The following is a 20128-nucleotide window of genomic DNA, read 5'->3' as shown; positions in this document are numbered from 1 at the left end:
AGGAGTAGTTAGCTTGTGTACCAGTTTAATTTTATTTTTCATGTTTGAATTGAATTCCCTATGTTTTGTAATGTTGAACAATATGTGTTTGTTTGTAATGTTGATCAAATGATGTCCGGTTTGTAATGGTGAACTAAATGATGGTTGGTTTGTAATGTTGAACAATATGTGTTGTATCTCGTTTAAGTTGATCCCTGATGTTGAAATGAATTCCTTTTTATCATGTTAATAATGAGTTTAAAATATGTGTTATGTGAGACAAATTTTATAGTTATTGGACATTTGGAAAGGTCTCGACATCGAGGCTTCGACTTTGTCGAGACCTTTAGGGTTATTTTAAAGTTGGAAAGGTCTCGACATCGACGCTTCGGCATTGTCGAGACCTTTAGGGTTATTTTAAAGTTGGAAAGGTCTCGACATCGACGCTTCGGCATTGTCGAGACCTTTAGGGTTATTTTAAAGTTGGAAAGGTCTCGACATCGACGCTTCGGCATTGTCGAGACCTTTAGGGTTATTTTAAAGTTGGAAAGGTCTCGACATCGACGCTTCGACTTTGTCGAGACCTTTAGGGTTATTTTACATTTGGAAAGGTCTCGACATCGACTCTTTGGCATTAAGCAACAGTTAGAAACATCATAGTCTTAAGCAGTACTGACCATAGGTCATAAGCATCACTAAATGGTCTTAAACGCAGTACTCGATCATCGGTTTTAAACGAGTACTCTCTTAAACAACATAGGCATCACTAAATGGTCTTAACCATGTCAAGCATGGCCTTTAGTTTACAAGCATCACAAAATGGTCTTAACCATGTCAGGTACATGCACATCCAAATGATCTAGCAGGACCAACAGTACAAAGGACCTAATTTCCTTGGAGAGGAGGTTCAGATGCATCTCTTCCTGGACCTGCATTTGCTCCCGCATAGAAATAACCGGACAAACCCCTGGCATTTCTCGGAGCAGATCTTCCGAGCATTTCTGGAGCGAGATCTTCCGAGCATTTCCTGGAGCAGATGAAGAAGCATTTCCTGGAGCAGATGAAGAAGCATTTCCTGGAGCATTCCTTGCAGTACTCCCTGGAGCTGTGCCTGGAGCAGTTCTTCCAGCATTTCCTGGACCATTTGGTGGAGCATTTCCTGGAGCTTCATGATGTACATTGGTCCCAGAAGAACTAGCAGGTACATGAGTCCCAGAAGCATCTGCTGTTGGCATGTACATGAGTCCCAGAAGCATCTGCTGTTGGCATGTACATGAGTCCCAGAAGAACTAGCAGGTACATGAGTCCCAGAAGCATGGTGCTAGATGGATCTGTTGGGCATGTGTGCTTCAACTCCATTTTCTTGATGCAAAATGTAGCCTCATTTTTTATCTTGGCAGCTGTCATATAAAATGGACAGTCCCACTTTTTCTCCTTCTCCTTCACATTCTCTTCATTCTTTTTCTTCTGCTTGTCCTTGCACAACACAATGATCATGTCAGGTGTATTCCTGTGGTAATGGAAATTCCGACTCGCACAATGTGGAGTCTAGCCAAAGCTTGCCCGAATTGATACACATCTTTGAAGCAAAGTCCCACCATGAATTGTTGCTCTGGATTCCGTCTACTATCATCATACCACACCCTCTCCTTGGCCATCTTTCCTCTCGCTCTTTCTCCCTCCTCGCTAACACAAAAGGCAATGGCTCATACCCATCATCCTCTTCTTCTTTCAGAAATCCTTTGTCACCCTCATCATCAGAAGGAGCCCAATCTGGAATAACATCTGCCTCTACTTGAGAATGTGATCTCAATGTTGGACCAGGCCTCTTCACTTGCCTCTTCACTGCTGGAATTGTTGCATTGTCATAAATATCCTCCACATCACTCTCCCCATCACAATGAAGCATTGGATCAAGATTCCTCTTCCTCTTAGCAGCAATTCTCTGGTGCATTTCCTCTTCCTGAGCTCTTCTTGCCTTCTCTGCAGCTACTGGGTCAAATCTGCATGGATATAGCCAACTATCATCCTCATCTTCAGATTCCTCTTCTTCTTCTGCCATACATGTCTCTATATCCAGTACATTTTTACCCTTCTCACAGTTAACACTCTCCTGTGTGTGCATCTGAGGAAAGTTGTGATCATCAATTTGTGACTGCCAAACATCACAGAAGGAACTGTCTTGGCTCAGAAAAGGGTGTGTAGTTGGCTCTTCTTCCTCTGGATCAAGATCAATTGTGCTTGCATGCTTTCTCTTCAATGGTGATAAAACAATTGCTCTTTTCCTATTGTCCTTCATCACAGTAAGCACCAGTTTCTTTGTACTTGTATACTTCACTAGCATTTCATCAACCTTATAATTGCTGTCCACTAGCTCTAATCCACTCAGTCCTACTCCTTCATTTTTAACATAATATAAGGAATCACACGAGACCATATCCCTCTTCCTCCATGATGGACAACAATTTCAGAAACCTTATATCTGTCCTATGTAAAGTTTTGTGAACAAATTTTGCTCCATCAAACTGAAAATAGAGCTCCCACATCTCTGCCTGCTCCCTATAATCCAAATTAACATTCTAGTCAATCTACATCGTCATTCTACCAACATTATTGCCGAGAAAAAACACTAGGGCAAAATGGAACAGGGGATTACTCTACGAGAGGGCAAAATCCAACAAAGAGGTAGTCTACGAGAGGGCAAAGAACTCTTACCCGCTACCATTGTAGAGGTAATGGCTCATGGGGTCATTCCGAGACGTCATGCCCTCGGATGTCCACCACTTCTCGGACTCGGACGCGGTGGGCTTGGTGGCGTCAGCTGCAGCACCGGCGACGCGTGCTGCAGCACCGGCGAGGGCAGGACGAAGCCCTCCATGCCATCATACGCCGGAGATTCGCCGTGCACGCCTGGGTCGCCGAACCAGTCGCCGCCGCCTCCTCCGTCTTCCATTTCCGTTCGATTTGGGGAAAGTCAACCAGGAGTTGCCCTAACGCGAGCCCTAACGGCCGTCCGTCGACTGGTAGCCACGTCAGCTCTGACGGTGGGCCAGGGCTGCCAGAAAGATGGTTAACACGCTTGATCCGTTCAATCAGTGCTCCGCGTCGCGAGCTAGCCCCAAACATGGTAGTCATGTGACAATCGTGTCCCATTTGGTAGTTCCGCGTCATCTATGGCACAATTGTGGTAGTTTTTTGTCATTTACTCATATGCATATGACCTTGGCGATGCGAGGCACCGAGGCAGGCAGGGAGCCATGGCGATGGAGGAGCCCATGGTGGTCGATCCAAAAGAAGACCCTGACTTTTCATGGGAGCCAGCCGAGCCAAGTTGTGCCAGTTGAAGTCAGAAAGCCGGTAGGGAGCAGTGGCGCGCCGACGGTGGAGTTGGGATTGTGCCTGGGAAGGGAGGGCGTCGTCGACGACGGTGATCGGCGGATTGGTGGTGCAGTGGGAGAGCAGAGCCGGCACGCGCAGCAGTTTGGCAGGCAGAGCAGTTATCAAACCACAAGACGCGCGCGCACCAGTGTCATCTTTGTCGCAGCAGCCAGGTGCTCTGGCGCTGCAGGCCACGCACGACGCACGGCCAGACCCCTTTCCTCCCCAGACCACGATGCCTTGCCCTTCTAGACCATGCCACGGCCGAGGCCGAGCCCACCTTGGCGGCGAGAGCGACACACAACGAGGCAGTCACCGCCGCTCCAGCGTGTCGTCGACGGTGATCGGCGGACTGGTGGTGCAGTGGGAGAGCAGAGCCGGCACGCGCGCGCGCGCGCAAACAGAGGACCAGCAGTTTGCCAGTGATCAAACCAGGACACACCTGGTTTGAACTTGAAGGATCGCCGGGCTTACGGGCGCTTTCCCCTTGCAGAGCAATACCCCGGCTTGCGCGGTCAATCGTAGTCACCGGAGGCCTCGTTCGTTTCGTCCCACCCCGGCCGGGATCGGGCCCGAAACCCCGTGGGTCGGCCGGGATCGAACACGCGGTGGATTAATCCCGTTCAGAACATAAAATGCGTTCGGTTAAAACCGGTTGGTTTTCCACCCAGCCCGATTCCCCTCCAAATCTCCCAGTTTCGCCGGTATATAGAAACTCTCCGTCCCTCCCGTGGGTAGGATCCCGAATAGACGCAAGCGAAAAGACGCGAGGCCTTCGTTCCTCTCGCGGCGGCGGCGGCGACGCGAACGGAGGGGACAACGGCGGCGCCGGTGGTCGGGCAACGAACTAGAGGCCAGATCTTCTTCGACGCTGACGCCGCCCCTCCATGCCGCTCGTCCTCGACGCTGACGCCGCCACGGATCCCGATCGAAGAACAAGCAGGCCTCCAGATCTCCGGCATCTCTCCGTTCCTCGTCCTCCCCTTCCCATCTTGTACCAACGCCCGCCCGCCCGCCCGTGTGGAAGCAGGCCTCCAGGCTCAAGCAGCAGAACGCGCACCAGGTTTTGGTGGCGGGATTAACCGAATAGACATTTAGCGTAAGGGATAATAAGGGAATACCGGAAGATGATTTGTGGGGATTGGGGTGACAACGAGGGGATCACCCAAATCCTCGCGTGGTTAGATCCACGTCGGGAAAGGCTCCCCATAAACCGAACGAGGCCGGAAGGGGAATGGCATTCATGGCGAGCGTCAGGCAGGCGGGATCCCAGGCTGAGAAGCGCGGCCCTTCCAACCGGTCGCATGCGTCACCACCAGGTGCTGCAGGTCCTGGACGTGCAGCTTGCAGGTTTGAATGTGCGCCAGATGCATGGGTGTCGTCGTCGGCCTGGCATACCAGTGGCGGACCACGGCGGGTGGTCTTCATAAGGAGACGGAGGTTCTGGTAATCCGGATGCGGTGATCACGAACGCCTAGCCCACCTTCGCGACAGGCAACGAGGCAGTCACCGCCGCTCCAGGTGGCCCAGCCTTGCACAGCGCCCATTCTGGCATGGTCCTTCTGGCCACAGGTTCCACTCACCGCGGCGCTCGGCCTCGCGTACATGCTCATCGACCTCCATCCGTCGGGGAGGCGCGCCATGCATGGCCATGGGAGGTTGTCCGGTTCAATTTGGACCGTCCGTTAACTGTCACTCGTTACATATTCTTCTATTTTAGGATATTAGAAGATGCATTACATCACCGCGTCGTTCGGCGTCTGCGGTGCACGCTCTGGTCGCGTCCAACTTGCCGGCATCGGCATCGCGGAGTCCGTCGTGGGCTAGCTTCGCTCTCTGGCCACTGCGGTCGATCGTCGGGTGGCGGCGCGCGCAACAGATCGAGATGTCTTTCAGTTACCATGCATGTGTATTAACTGACAAAAAGATTCAGTCTAAACAAAGTGAAAGCAGATGCTAGAACATCGTTAGCACTGATCAGAAGGGCCTCTTCAAGTCCACCCCCGTCTCGACGCGCGCTGACGGCCCCTGGAGCCAGCCATTGACCGAGCAACTCGCGCTCTGGCCTCCGCACCCCACCTGAAGAAGCATCAGAAGCTTCTGCTGGAAGGAACGCGCCGCCGATGCGGCACGCAAGTCTGTAGCGCAGCAGATCGAGGCGCCAGAGCGCGAACCCCGTGGCCATGTCAGACACGCGGAACGTATGCTTCACCGCCATGACGAGCGCATCGGCGCACAGGGCGTCGTTGAGAGCATGGTGCATCCAGGTGGGCGTCGCGCTCTGGCTCTCCTTCCTTTCCTATCCTTTCCTTTCCTTGTGGACACACCTCCACGGGTGCGCCGTGCCGCAAGCAAGTCGCTGCATGCGCCTCTCCGTGAACTGAGGCTGCAGATGGTCACCGGAGTGGTGTCCGGCGCCATGCAAATCGCGGTGGCGCGACTCCTACCCAGTCCCCGCCGTGATTCACGCGTCTGTAATGTTTGTAATCTTGTCACTCTGTAGCCTAGGCTTAGTCGTTTTCTGAACTTATTGGTTTCAGTAGTTAGGCTCGGCCGCGTACTCTTCGTGCGTGCTGCGCCAGGACCGGCCAGGTCTAGCTCACAGCATCGTGATCGATCTCGTGGGATGGCGCGAGATGCGGATCGTCGCCTAGGGGTAGGAGATCTACCAGCTCACGTTTTCCCTTTCCGTTATGAATAAAACAAGGACAGACAAGGGCTAGGTTTTTACACGGCAGCAAAATCTTGAGTGTCTCCTCTCTCTGAAGGTGTCTAGTTTCAGGTTCAGAACTAACAGCGGTCACCGTCATCTTCACGCGCGCGCGCGCGCACGGCACAAGACGAGGTCTCCAGCCAGCATGGACAGCGTGTAGTCTATCATGACAGCATGGACAGCCGGGTAGCGCGTCGTTCGGCGTCTGCGGGACGGCCTGGACTTAAAAGGGTGTCAAGTGGGATCCCACTTTTGTCCCACTTGTAATATAATTTGACTTTTTTAGTACAAATTTTGACATCAAAATTTGAACAACGTAGTACAAAATGACATCCCACCGGGATCCCACCTTGATACAATACCTGGACTCCCTTAGAGGTCGTTTGGTATCCATCATTTGGGTCTGGAATTCTGGAATTCATTTTGGAATTTCATAGGTGGGCTGTTTGGTTGTCACAGAATTGGGTCATCATTTCATTTAGGAAATCCAGCAAAATGACACCATGGGTAAACACAATTCCAAGCTGAGACCTGTCATTTGCAATTCTTGTGGAAGCCATTTACAAATTCAATATTGAATTATGTTGTCATTTGCAATTCCTGTGACAATCAAACAAGTGTCCATTTCTGGAATTACAATGTAAATGAAATGAATGCATGTATTCATTTCAAAATGCTACAAATAAAATGAAAGCCTGGCTTCCAAACGACTCCTTAGAGCAATCTCTTGTACATACCTCATCCCCGTAAAGCATCTCGTTTTTCTTTCATAATTTCGGTTTAAAAAATAGCCCGAACAGATAGTGCATTTTGGCTCGCATCGCCTAGCATGATGCAGTAATAACCAATTACTGCCCGCCACCGAGCCCCAAAAGCCAATCGCCACCGTCGACCGCCGCCTCTCCTCCTCCTCTACCTGGAGAAGAGCGGATTTTGGGGCCAAACCGGAGGCAGCCTCCAATCCCCAATCCTGCTATGGGGTTGGCGCGAACGGTTATTATGCAAATTTGGCCTGCACTACTAGGAAAAGGCCTAGCCGTAAGATGGGTGTTAGTGGCGCACCAGGAGGGCAGTGCGCCACTACTACTTAGCAGTGGCGCACCGGAAAGTGGTGGGCCACTATTAAAAATGTAGTAGTGGCGCACCTCTCCTGCGGTGCCCCACCACTAAGTTTGACCATGGGTTTGACCCAGCCTTATACATAGCAATGGCGCACCGTGCAGAGGTGCGCCACAGCTATTTTTTGTAGCATGGTGCGCCACTGCTAAGTGGTGCCCAAACATTTCCACCACCCCCCCCCCCCGTGGATCGCCTTTTCGAGTTTGGAAAAAATAAAAGAAATAGATAGAAAATTCAAAAAATTAAATCCTTTGAAATGCCCATGTAATATGTCATCTAGGTTTAGTGAAAATTGAAAAAAATGAATTTTGATATATTATGCAAAATGACGTCATCTTTCGGTAAAACGGGATTTCTGGTTGCATACGACCTCGGATGAAAAACTTTTTTATATCAAAATCGATCTACCCGAAATTTCCTATTCGAATTCAACGGCCTACGGCCGTTTGGAGAAAAAATGGATTCGTCAAATTCAAAACAGAAACAGGATTTTTTTCTGGTTTTAGATTTTGGGCAAAAAATAGAAAAAAAAATAGCGGTGGCGCACCCATGCCTTGGTGCGCCACTGCTAAGCTTCCCGCCCACGAATTTCAAAATGGGAGGAGCCGGCCACTTACCCCCTCCTCCCTAGCTCCTCCCTCCTCCTCCACACATTCTGCTGCTCTCATTCTCCTCTCCTCCTCCTGCTCTCCTCCTCTCCTCCTTTCACTCCGGTGACCTCCTCCTCTACTCTCCTCCTTTCACTCCGGCGACCTCCTCCTCTCCTCTCCTCCTTTCACTCCGGCGACCTCCTCCACTATGTCGAGCTCCAGTGACCTTACTTTCCGGCGAGCTCCTCCACTATGGTGACCTCCGACGACCCTCCGGCGAGCTCCTCCACTATGGTGACCTCCGGCGACCCTCCGGCGACCCTCTAGCCTCCATTACCTCTGGCCTTCGTCCTCTTGTTCATCCTCTCCTACATCTCCTCACCTCTCTTCACCTCTCCTACGTCCCTCATCCATCATCACCGGCGGCTAGGCTAAGAAAAATGAGAATGAACATTGCACAAATAATTCTAGCAACAAGAACGAGAAAAAATAACGAGCCAAAAAATTCGAAACAAAATGTGCCGGATCCGGATCCCGATCCAGATCCAGCATCTAGAAATTTCAAATTTTAGTAGTGGCGCACCTTTTTCTCGTCCAGATGGCGCACCTCAGACGTTTAGGAGTGGCGCACCATGAAGCTAGTAGTGGCGCACTACCTGGTGCGCCACTGCTAAGCCAAATAGCAATGGCGCACCACTAGTGCGCCACTACTAAAAGTTAGCAGTGGCGTGATAGCAGTGGCGCACCACTAGTGCGCCACTGATGGGTATAAGTGGTGCGCTACTGATTGCCCTTTTTCTAGTAGTGCTGGATGCGGAGTTTCCTAGAGATGCTCTTATGTAAGTACAATTGACCCCAAGTAGGGGTGAGAACGGAACGGGTTATTTCCGACCGACCGGAGACTTATGGAAGGTGAAAACGGATACGATCATCGATCACGAATACGATTAGTAGTAAAAGATACGAAAAATGATATGGTTTACTAATACCCATATGTATCCAAAGATATACCGTATATCATAGCTATTTCCGATAAAAAGTTTGGCAACTAATAAATGAAATCTTAGGTCCACCAATATATATAATTGGAGCCTAGCCTACAACTGGCGACCTCCTTATATATACCCTAGCAACGTAAGTATACCCTCCTTCAATTCCCCTAGCTTGTACCCCTGGCCGACAACTCTTTCTAATGTCGTAGCCCTAGCCATTGGATGCTAATAGCATCTAATAATTTTTACAAGCTAATTTTGCTCCATTAGTTATTTCTATTTTTATTTTTTAAAAGAGATCCGATAAAATGTTTATCCGCAAACGAACCATATCTGCCCCGTACTTGATTCCGTATTCGTATCTACACACTATGCGCTTCGATTCCGAATCCGAAAAAATATGGGTACGAATATGGTTTCTGATGAGAACATTCCATCTATTGATACAACCGTTGTACCTATAGCCACACAAATACAAGGACCAATCACTCGAGCTCGTGCCAAACGACTTAACTATCAGATACTTTCGTTTCTTGGAACTATTCCTCACATACATGAGAATATGATGCTGCCTAAATCAGATATGTTTGTTACTCTTAGGAATGATGGACATAGCATGGAGGAGGAGGACAAGCAATGGAGCATGATCACGCATGAAGGAGATGGCAGCAAACATTTGAGGATTGAAGAGTACGCCGCAAGTGGAGATTTCAGAACTTTGAAGCCACCATAAAAAGAGATGAAGACATGGACGAAATATAGAGTTTCCCACTTCATAATTTCGTCCATAGCATAATATGGTGCTGCGTCACCTTTAGTTTTGGGCCAGGCCCATGTCATTTTCACAGGAATTAAGTCAGCACTTTTTAGAGTCCGTATTGAAGGGGGAAAGGCCTTCTAGGGTTTGGTTCGGCCACCATACATATGGCTGGTCGAAACCCCACCTTTTCCTCCTTTAAATACCCCCATAGCCATCACGTTTAGACTCGGATTTTGATTAGACTAAAAGTTAGTCATTGCTGCAACTCTCGTGTACTTCTTTTGAGGCCAACGCCCAGAACAAGACCGACTATTCGGAATCCCACATTTTTCAATAAAGGTTTCATCTATATCCGTAATATTCTGATTGCATCATTAGTTCTTACTTGTTCTCGATTTCAGGTAGGAATTAAGACCCTCGCTGGTCAGGCTGATCGTGCATCCGCAAGATCAGTAACTCCCGGAGATTGTCCTAGCGATTGCATTAGCGCACGAGCTTTGCATTCGTGAGGAGGTGGTGGATTCATTCCAGGGCAGTATGTTCCCCAGCTACTTTTGACTGCGTTTGCTGCTGTTGTAACATAAATATTGAGATCTTGAGGCATTATACCCTCAAACATACTGCCGCTTTCACACGCTTCAACATATATTATCTGCAAAATTACAGATAAGACTCTAATCAAGAGAAATGTTGCAAAATTACAAGAGTAGTATTGTTTTCCTATGGAAAATAAAAATAACATGATACCATTTTTGAATAGCTCTTGGAAGCATGATTTTCTCGTAACACCTGAATGAAGCCGCCAGCATAAAGGAATGGATTGTTGGGCATACCTACAAACTTAAGGTTAGCTACGTTTCACAAGTAAATCAGGTAAGTGATACGTACTAATATTTATGTGGGAGTATGCACCAAGAGAACCAGCCCCCCCATGATCCGCGTAATAGATGAAGATGTGATCATTCGGTTTGCTGTTTATCACTTTCCTACTTCCTCCAGTAACCCCGGTTTTGTTGCCCATGAGGACCGCGAAGAAATTGTTACTAGTGACCTGGTCACCAGTGTAGTCCTGCGATGGATGTTAAAATTGATCAGTCTAGTAGGAATACAGCAACATGCATTCTGCAGCACGTCAAATAAAACAGTACTAAAGCTACCAATCATTCTCCGATTAAAAAGTACAATCAATATTAAGGTCTGGAATCAGAATTACGTGCACACTCTTGTTTGAAACTAAATTAAATGGAACACAGCCAGATAATACCTTGGGAACACCCGCGTAAACATCTTTGCCTTTAGGATGGTTGATGATGACTCCACGTCTTGGGTTCTCATGGTTATTGGCGATGTCGTCGTACATAAACACCACGATGTTCTCCTCCTTCAGCCCTCCCTTCTTCAGAATCTGGTAGGCGTGGCACACATCGGCCTGTCGTGCATCAAGAACACCACAACGTTGAGCAAGCACCCATAGAATTGCTTAGTGATCGAATTTTAACCAAGCACGCCCCATCAATTTTTCATATACAGAGCAGCATTGAGTCGTCATGATCATAATCTATAAAACAAGTTGCCCAAATTGCCCTCACTCGAGCAAATTTCTTTTCCAGTTATGTGTCTCGCACTACATTTTCCTATGAACTTAGACATAGCTCATGTCCTGCTTTGATAGATGAAAGTAACACCAGCGGGTCACCAGTTTCAGCTAATAAAGAAACTGAACATGTCTCCAGCTGTTTATAGGAGAAACCAACACACCCCACACATTGCAGAAACCAGCAGAGATTAACCCTCTGCTGCAGCGAACAAACACTAACAGCGCAACCTGAACCAAGACTAAAGAACTGGAATAAAATGATACTACAGTTGAAGCAAGCATTTTCAGCCCGACGAGCTCGATGAAAGAACTGAGAAAATATTCGAACAAGTACTAGTTGGAACCTCCCACAGACCACAGTTCGGAAGTAACGAGATTGAAGCGTCCAAAGCCAGGAGTCCGTCTCACCTGGTGATGGTAGTTGTCGTAACGCATGGAGCAGAATATGGTGGAATCTGCAATTCCCTCCGTTTGTCCTTGCTATTCGTATCCATATTTTTTAGGGTAGGGGTGAAAACGAGCGGATACGGTTGAATAGTAGTGAAACTGATAGGGCAAAGGTGTCCGATCTTTCGATGAGACGTTTTTTTTTCGAAATGGGGGAAATATCGCCCCAGCTTTTGCATCCAAAGGATGCACACAACTTTTTTTATTAAATTATTCACGAAACTTTACAAGAAAAAATACAAAAGATCAAACTCGAAGCAACCTTACTATACCTACAGTGGGAGACGTGGATACGTCGATTTGTTGGTGGAGTTCGTGCTTGACAATCCGACTACACAAAACACCACTTGGACGGTTTTTTTTCGGTTTCCACTACATACCGGTCTAATCTGTTGCGATTTTCACCACTTCGATCATTTAATCAACCCATTAGCCTGGTTGACGACAAAACGGTAGTTGAACCCCGCATGACAATGAAAAAAATTAAAATTTTAAAATGTTCAAAAAAATTATTCTCAAGAAAAAATGTTTTTTATGCACTCTAGAATGTTATAGACTACATTCCATATGTACCATCAAGTTTTACATTAAAACCTACTTATATATTAACACAAATACTTGTATCCCACTAAACAAATCACAGGAAAATAATTATACTAACAAAAATTGTGTTATTCGTAGACGCTTTACAGGTTGTGATTATTGCATCCACCCCATCACTCGCCGGAGACAAACGCCCCAAGTCACACCGCTGCGAGGTCCAGGGCCGCCGCCCTAGCTTGCCAGCTCTCTTGTGCGTGCGCAAGCCAGAGGCTCCTGGCCCCTTTGGAGATGATGCTGCCATCGCGGCAGGGACCGATGGCAACACGGAGAGTCCATTCTGGGCCCAGCCTGGCATCGCGAAGGTTTCGACGCCCCGGTTCACCCCAAAGAGAAAATGGAGTCCCTTCCAACTCATATCTCTAGTCATAAATTATAGTGCGGTAGAACTCCGAAATCAAATGTTTTGAAGTTTCAAAAGGAAAAAAAGCAGGCTAAGCCTGGGCTACACTTACGGTTCCCTGTTCATCTTCTCTTTTATATATATCATATTACAATATTGAAGTGTAATGTTTATTGTCTTCTTAGTATGTTCCAAAAAATAAAGAAGCCTACTTCTCCAGCTCGCCGTCATCTCAACTCCCTCCTGAGGTGCGCCGCCACCGGGAGGACCACTGCCCGGAGCCGGAGCTTGGTCGCAGCCGACTTCGAGATGTACATGGCGAAGAAGTGCTCAAAGAAGCCTAAGCTCCAGGTCCAGCGCCGGCTCGTCAGACCGCCATAGCCGTTGGACTCGGAAATTTGGGTACGTAGGATGGACGTGTTGAATGGCATCAGCACCATCTGTACTTCTCCGTCGCCGCCATGGTAATGGCGCCTCGGCCAAAGGTGCTCGAGAAAAGAGCTTGGAGGGAGGAACACAGAGCAGAGGGCCACATACAGTCCGGGGATGGAGAGGAGGGAGCCGAACCTTGGGGAGGACATGGGAGGAGGAAGCTGTGCGAATCAATGCGATGGAAGGCGTGGATCTCCAGGATTTGCTCTAGATGGTGGGAACATGGAGGGAAGGAAATGGAGGCAGAAGGTGTAGATAGCTAGGTGAGACCGGAAGGTAACCGGTTACAGAGCCGGTCATTATGGATTTTGCACCAAAGAAAAATGGCATCCAAATCAGATCTAAAATCACAGATTGGTCATTGGAGTGTTAAAATAGTACGTGCCAATTTCTCTATGGATAAAAGAAATGCATCAATAGTGTTCCAATCGCTATGGCGACTGCAAACCCTTGTAAATTTGATATAGGTAATAATAATAATAATGTCATACTATAACATAGTACGTCATACAACATCACAAATATAGCAGTTCACCAGTGCTAGATTTGGACCCGGGTTCTAGCTAGCAACCATCATAAAACATTCCAAGAATGACCATCAGAATATACTAGAAATAATTTAAGAAGTTAACAAGTTGGCATCCCGGATCTTGTCTTCAGTCATCGTTTCTTCATCCTTCCAGATTACTTCTCCATCCCCATCAGGGGAGATCCTGTTCTCCACTTCGCTTGCTCCATGCTCCTCCTTCATCATCGTAACCAGATCTACTTTCTTATCTTCAGAATGAACAATGCGATAATCATTGGCCGCAAGGATTAATGTTAAGAGGCCTGCATTCCTGATCCTACTGTAAAACCTTCTTTTTTTCTGCACACCCTCCCTGCAGGCAGATCAAACGAGATTATATCAACTCCAATCAGACAGGAAAGGACCAAGAAATAGACTACTGCATTTGTTTGATATCATACAAGTAGGAGTCAGACGGTCTTGGGGTGACTTCTTCAGAAAGATACTGGAGTAGCCAAGCGTTGTGCCAGGTTCTAGTCCTAGCACTCTTCTGCCCCTGAGCAATCAAATCAAATAGCTCATCTTTCCTCTGCTGGATCTCGTGTGTGATCCCTTCATGAGATTGCTGGAGCTGGATACACATATACAATGATGTCACTAATTTGTATCATAAATCAAGTGCTAATAAGAAGAATACTGTTAATTCAGGTTTCAATACGGAATGCATGACCAGAAGCAACTACTAACAGGGTCAATATCATGTAAATGTTTGGTTGCTAATTAGGGGCCATGTTAAATGTACTGCTCGAAATAGCTTCCCTCATTTGAATCGCTAGAAAATCAAGCATTAATTGACTAGTTGTTATGATTTGCAGAAGGCACAAGAGGAGATTAATACATCATCAAAACAGCAGGGCAACAAATTAGATACCTTGCATGTTACAATATCCTGAAGGGATGAGTAAGAGCCACAACTTTCAGATGATCAACCATGAAATAAGGCTGCTTTCTCTATAAAATGCTACTTTGTGTGGGTTAATCTTGCCCTTGTTTCTAATAGCAGGGAGACCAAACTAAAAGTCACACATGTGAGCTGTGAAGAATTTGAATATCACTTGCTAGATCCATGATCGTGAGAGGTAAGCTATGTCAACTTTTATTAAGATACCTCCTCACGGCTCAGGGTGATTAGGAAATCAATTGTTGACTAGTGTTATGACTCGCGGCTGCGACAGGAGGATATTGCTCAAGACATCAAAACAGCTGGGCAACAAATCAAACATCTTATATATTGCAATTTGTTGGGATGTGTAAAGGTCACAACTGTAAGGTTATCAACTAGGAACGCTCATTTCCTCTCTGAAAATGCTAATTTGTGCAGGTAAAATTGCTCTTGTTAGACGAAGAAGTCATACGTGTTAGCTGTAAAGAATTTGGTTATCGCTCAGTAGGTACTTGCACAGCAAAACAAATATCCGGGAATCATGCGGGGTAAAAGATGTCAGATTTGGTTAAGATACCTTCTCGGTGCTGTACATGCGCCTTGGCACGAGCCGGCGTCGCTCCTCCGCAACCGCCGGTGATGTGATCGCCGCCTGGGTTCGCTGGAGCACGGCGGCACCGATCCTCCTCGCCCCCTGACGAAGAAGCGCCGACATCGTCCCTGCCTGCAAAAAAAAAGTACTGTAGGGATTATGAGGCACGAATCACCGCCGGCAGTCACCTTTGCTCACCGCCGCCGGCTGCTGCTCCTCCCCCTATCTACGCTATTGGGTTGCATCGTTTGGAAAGGCGAGAAATTTCGGTAGATTGTGGTGCGTACCTTGCGGGATCTGGGACTGCCTCCTCCTTAGGTTAGGTTCCTCTCGAGCCTGGACACGAACTCCGATCGTGGTACAAAAACCCTTGTTTGTAACAAAAAAAATCCATAACGACCCTCCGTCCGGCGGAAAATGTCGCAAGGGAAATTTTGCAAAACAGCCCTCCATGTTTTTCTGATAAAACCCGTAGTTCTTTCCTCTCCGCGTGTCTCCGCCGGCCCCTCCCCACCTGCCTCGCAGCTAGGGGTGGGTGTATTAACCGAGGATGAAAACACCGGACCAAAAGAATCGGGACCGAGACCAAATATACGAAAACCAAAATTTTCAGAAACCAATTCGTTCATCAATTTTTAAAAACTGAAGTTAACTTTGGACATTCGGTGATGTGTTTCGTGTACCCGGGGATACCGAATAACCGACCAGGGGCGCATCTGGCCGAAATTGAGTATTATGGCCTAGCCCACAACCCAATAACGCCATATCTATCTCGCTAGTCCCCTTAGAGCATCTCCACTCGGGCACCCCAAAGCCTACCCCCCCCCCCCACAAAGAGTTCTAGGGGTGCCGGCGCCAAAAAAACGTGCCCAACGGGCCACCCAACTTCGTTTTGGCGCCAACCGGGCGCGATTATTATTCTACCGCCCCTTGGCCGAACTCAACCCACGTGGGGCTAGAGGGGGCGTCGAACGGACTCGAAAAAGAGGCGCATCGAGATGGACTGCATCATCTCCCGAGGCGGTTAGCACCGCGTCCCGTCGACGGCCACGTGGCAACAAAAATGCGTGCCACCACCGCTCGCCTTCTCCTTTCCTTCCCTTTCTGCTGCTTCCCGCTTTTGTCGCTATATGCAGGCGTGGCCGCCATTGGCAATGCACATCTAAACTCGGATATGGAAATTTGCTCTCATGGCTTCTACCAATCTAGCTCTAACCTACCAGGAGGCGGAGGCGCTGCGCCCCTCCAACTACCCCTGCCCGTCGGGCTACCGGTGCCCTCCCCCCCCCCCCCGGATGGACGCCGAGCGTCAAAGGCATGCCGGTCTCTCCCGGGACACAAGGTGCGGCTCGGCGTCTGGCCATCACCCGCCACTACTACGATGAGCTCACACCCGAGCAACGGATGGATCCCCACTGGGATCTCAACAACAACGCAACTTGGGATCGATGCCTTCTACGCCAAGCTTGTGATGTAACTGTCCAAGCTTTTCGTTAATGTTTGCTTTTGGGTACTACGGCATTTCTGTTTGATTATTATACCTCCGGTCGAGCTTGACTTTTATACACTAGTTTTTTTATGTATATTACTGTTCTAGTCACTTTTTATGCATATTATTTGCTGCATGACCTGTTCCGAAAGCAGCAGAGGTCAAGCAGAATTTTCGAGCAGATCAACCCTGCTAGGTGAACTAGCAGTGTAACTATCAGACGCATTGAATTATTTTTTTTGGTTTCTGATTCGATTTGATTCCACGTGATACACGTTGTTGCTGTTAGTCCATGATCCTTTAGCTTTTGATATCTTGGCTTTAAAATGTCTTCCGCTGTAGTTACAGGCGCGTGCAGCTCGCGTTGCACTTGTCCAGTTTTGTGACGATGAACATCCTCGCGGCGTGAGACATCAGAGGATTATTGCTGCAGCGGTCGATTAGGCTTGTCACCTGACCGTGGGAAGCTCAGCTGCAGTTCACGTGCAAATAATCAATGGAATTTGAACTCACTCGTGAAATCATACATATGCTTGACTGCATTAATCTCCTCCTGTCAAGGGCAAGTCATTCGTTCATTTCTTCCAACGAAAACAGAGCATTCCAACTCTCTTCAGAGAACCAAGTTCTTCTTGCCGACTGATGTTGCTCAGGTTCTACCTTACTCGACTTGCACAAAGTTACTACTCCAACTTGTCTTAAACTGGACATGATAAAATAGCACTCAAGCTCTAGCTATCAGATCATACACGTTCCTACAACACCGGGTTACAAACACTACTGCTCTTGCTTCTTCTTGCGTCAAGGCTAGTTCGATATCAGTTGAGGTCATGCTTCCTGCTCTTCCACCATCATGGCCACCCAAAGCTTCTTCCTCGCTTCACGACACTTGCTGTACTGCATCGACCCATACCCAGCCAGGCCACCCAACGCGATGAATCCCGCAATCTCCATAACGGCGTTCACCCTCCTCGAAAACCGAAGCTGGCGCCTGCAGGTGGGTCAGACGAGACGAGATTATATCAGCTCCTGCCATGCATACATGAATTAAAGGGAGAAAACTGGAAAAGTGCCTATGTTTGACATCATACCACTCGGAATCCCATGGCCGTGGATTGACTTGCACGGAGAGATGCTGGAGGAGACGCATGTTTTGGAAGTTACAGGTCGAGAAGCTCTTCTCCGCCTTGGCGATCACGTCATAGAGCTCCTCTTTCTTCTGCTGTATCTCGCGCCCAACCGCCTCCCGAGCAAGCTGGATACACATATAGATAATGACCATTATATTAAAAAAGCGAGTGCAGATAAGAAAAATACTGTCAACTTAGGTTTCAGTACAGAATCCAACATTGGCTAGCTAAACAAGGATATCAACCACTGACTAGTGTTATGAGTTGCAACAGACAGAAGAAAAGGTAAATACACGACAGAGAAACACATGAATTGTCAGGTTTGCATTTGATCTATGTCACCGTAAACTAAGAAATTAATGTGCGTCTTTTTACAAAGGTGTATTTGGTTGCAATATACGTCAAATTTTCGCATGAGTTAGCTGTTAGCACCACCCTTCCTCGGTTTCTGGCTCCGCCACAGTACCGACCACCCCATATATACTACAGAAACACATGGCTTGTCATTGTAAGGTAGCATCACACATGCATGGCAGGGATCAGAAAACCACTACACTAAAGCACTAACTGAATCTCCAAGTTCAGTCAAACCACACAAGCGGCACAACTGCACAATGTTCAATGTGATCACGAGAATACTATTTGAGCACGAAACAGGGTGACAAAGACCACCATGGCAAAGATAATAGACAGATCAGCAGTAATACAGTTGTAGGATCATTGATCGGCACAGCAATCACTGCGGTAGTCAAACACCGATGCAAGCTAACAGCTTTCACATGAACAATAAGTTTCGACAAGCACTGAATGGTGCACGTCACTTAGCCGGGTAACAAAGTTCAGATAAATACTAAATGCAGCATTTGATGGCTAGAAGATAAAATATTGTGTACAAGCCAGCAATATGCTAGAATTGTGATTATGCTAGAATATGCCTTCTGAAAATGCTACTTTGTGCAGGCACTATTGCTCTTGTTTCGAATAGAAGAGAGGCCATGTTAAGAAATCGACAAAATTTACCAACTAATCACAAACGGTATGTCAAATAGTATCAGACATGTTTGCTTGCTGAGCCGCAGCAGCTTATACCAAGACAAAAAAAAAACAAGGAAAACACAGCTGGAAGTGGCAAAAGCCAACCGTTATCACACCTATCCAGTGCCGATAAGAAGAACATTGTCAATTGATGTTCCGATATGAAATGCATGATGTGGAGCGACTACTGACAGACTCATGGTTGCCAATTTAGGCCTGTGTTGAATGAACTGCCCGAAACAGCTTCCCCCAGTTTGAATGGCTAGGAAAGATTTTCACAAGGCAGTGAGCTAAAGATCGATGACCATTGAGTAGTAGTGTTATGATTTGCAGCGGGCAGAGGTGGATATTGTTCAAGACAACAAAACAGCTTAGCGACAAATAAAAGATCTGATATGCTGCAATTTGCTAGGGGGGGAGCAAAGGTCGCAACTTTAAGATGATCAACTACGCGCTTCCTCAAAAAAAAAAAGGCTACTTTGTGCAGGGAAATATTGCTCGTTGTGCAGGTAGTACTAGAAAAGAGCAGGAAATTAAGAAGTCACAAATCGGAGCTGTTCTGATCACGACGAATCTGGTTCCTGCTCGCTAGATCCGCGACGGCGCGCAGCAAAGGTCGCAACTTTAAGATGATCAACTACGCGCTTCCTCAAAAAAAAAAGGCTACTTTGTGCAGGGAAATATTGCTCGTTGTGCAGGTAGTACTAGAAAAGAGCAGGAAATCAAGAAGTCACAAATCGGAGCTGTTCTGATCACGACGAATCTGGTTCCTGCTCGCTAGATCCGCGACGGCGCGCGTGAGGTATTTTGCACAGCGAAAAACTAGCCGGAAATCACGCGAGGTAAATGCCCGAGCAACCACGCTGCTGCAAATATAGACGATACCCGCAGAAGCAATCGCAATAGCCATCGCCTATCTTGGTCATCGCATACGGACCCAATCTCTCGGAACCTCGAAGGAGCAAGGGTGGTGGGGGTGTGGGGAGGGGGAGGGTGTTATTACCTTGTCGGCGGCTTTCCCTTCCTCGCCGAGCATCCCGACGCTTGAGTGCACGAACCTCGCCGCCGCTGCCCTCGCCGGATTCCTGGATGCCGCCGCCATCGCCGCCGCCATTGCCGCCGGAAACCCTCTGTCGCAGTCTCGCTCCCTTCCCACTCTCGAGAAATGAGCTACGGAGCGCCTATACAGAGACTTGTGCTGGGCTGGCCCATTTAATCCGATCGCTCTGCTTCTTTTCACGTCTGTGTGCTTTGGTCTTTCAAAAATGTGGGTGTCTCTCCTAGTCTCGTGTCTGTTCCGCTTTTTTTTTCTGATTTAAACCGGTTTTCAGAAATCTGAAAAATGTTTGTTCTCACAAACTCCACCCCTACTATAGTTGTCATTTGATAAAATAGTGCTAAAGCTTTTTTTTACATAGTTTCTCTTGTAACACGGTAGCGGGCATAAGGGAGGCGCAATTGTTTTCAATATTCAAACATTC

At 47.6% G+C, this 20128-nt stretch overlaps 3 protein-coding genes across 3 annotated transcripts; all 3 read right to left on the bottom strand.

Moving 5' to 3' along the window:
- Positions 1-6169: 6169 nt before the first annotated feature.
- Positions 6170-11563, bottom strand: LOC124648082 (vacuolar-processing enzyme beta-isozyme 1-like). The gene is made up of 6 exons (XM_047187904.1): positions 11537-11563; positions 10796-10960; positions 10444-10600; positions 10279-10364; positions 10024-10183; positions 6170-6231 (listed from the first exon to the last, which is right to left on the bottom strand). Exons 1-6 carry the CDS (start codon positions 11561-11563, stop codon positions 6170-6172), a joined length of 657 nt encoding a protein of 218 aa, XP_047043860.1.
- A 1858-nt stretch (positions 11564-13421) lies between these two features.
- On the bottom strand, positions 13422-15125 carry LOC124649182. Its single transcript, XM_047188846.1, has 3 exons — positions 14979-15125; positions 13920-14089; positions 13422-13831 (listed from the first exon to the last, which is right to left on the bottom strand). The coding sequence occupies exons 1-3, from the start codon at positions 15114-15116 to the stop codon at positions 13570-13572; spliced, it is 570 nt and encodes a 189-aa protein (XP_047044802.1). The 5' UTR covers positions 15117-15125; the 3' UTR covers positions 13422-13569.
- Positions 15126-17047: 1922 nt separating this feature from the next.
- Positions 17048-19731, bottom strand: LOC124706248. Its single transcript, XM_047237904.1, has 3 exons — positions 19651-19731; positions 17574-17737; positions 17048-17473 (listed from the first exon to the last, which is right to left on the bottom strand). The coding sequence occupies exons 1-3, from the start codon at positions 19681-19683 to the stop codon at positions 17311-17313; spliced, it is 360 nt and encodes a 119-aa protein (XP_047093860.1). The 5' UTR covers positions 19684-19731; the 3' UTR covers positions 17048-17310.
- Between the last annotated feature and the right edge of the window lie 397 nt (positions 19732-20128).

This window comes from Lolium rigidum, chromosome 4 (genome assembly GCF_022539505.1).
Source record: "Lolium rigidum isolate FL_2022 chromosome 4, APGP_CSIRO_Lrig_0.1, whole genome shotgun sequence".
In the NCBI taxonomy this organism is placed as follows: Eukaryota; Viridiplantae; Streptophyta; class Magnoliopsida; order Poales; family Poaceae; genus Lolium; species Lolium rigidum.
The sequence above is the reverse complement of the archived record's forward strand: the minus strand, read 5'-3'. Positions and strand labels throughout refer to the sequence as shown.

Coding starts and splice junctions, on each gene's coding strand:
- LOC124648082 (XM_047187904.1), bottom strand. CDS start 11,563: ATGCGTTACGACAACTACCATCACCAG. Junction 10,961..11,536: donor ACGACAACTACCATCACCAG/GTGAGACGGACT, acceptor GATGCACGACAG/GCCGATGTGTGCCACGCCTA. Junction 10,365..10,443: donor TGGGGGGGCTGGTTCTCTTG/GTGCATACTCCC, acceptor TTAAGTTTGTAG/GTATGCCCAACAATCCATTC.
- LOC124649182 (XM_047188846.1), bottom strand. CDS start 15,116: ATGTCGGCGCTTCTTCGTCAGGGGGCGAGGAGGATCGGTGCCGCCGTG. Junction 14,090..14,978: donor GCATGTACAGCACCGAGAAG/GTATCTTAACCA, acceptor ATGTGTATCCAG/CTCCAGCAATCTCATGAAGG. Junction 13,832..13,919: donor AGACCGTCTGACTCCTACTT/GTATGATATCAA, acceptor ATCTGCCTGCAG/GGAGGGTGTGCAGAAAAAAA.
- LOC124706248 (XM_047237904.1), bottom strand. CDS start 19,683: ATGCTCGGCGAGGAAGGGAAAGCCGCCGACAAG. Junction 17,738..19,650: donor AAGGGAAAGCCGCCGACAAG/GTAATAACACCC, acceptor ATGTGTATCCAG/CTTGCTCGGGAGGCGGTTGG. Junction 17,474..17,573: donor CGGCCATGGGATTCCGAGTG/GTATGATGTCAA, acceptor ACCCACCTGCAG/GCGCCAGCTTCGGTTTTCGA.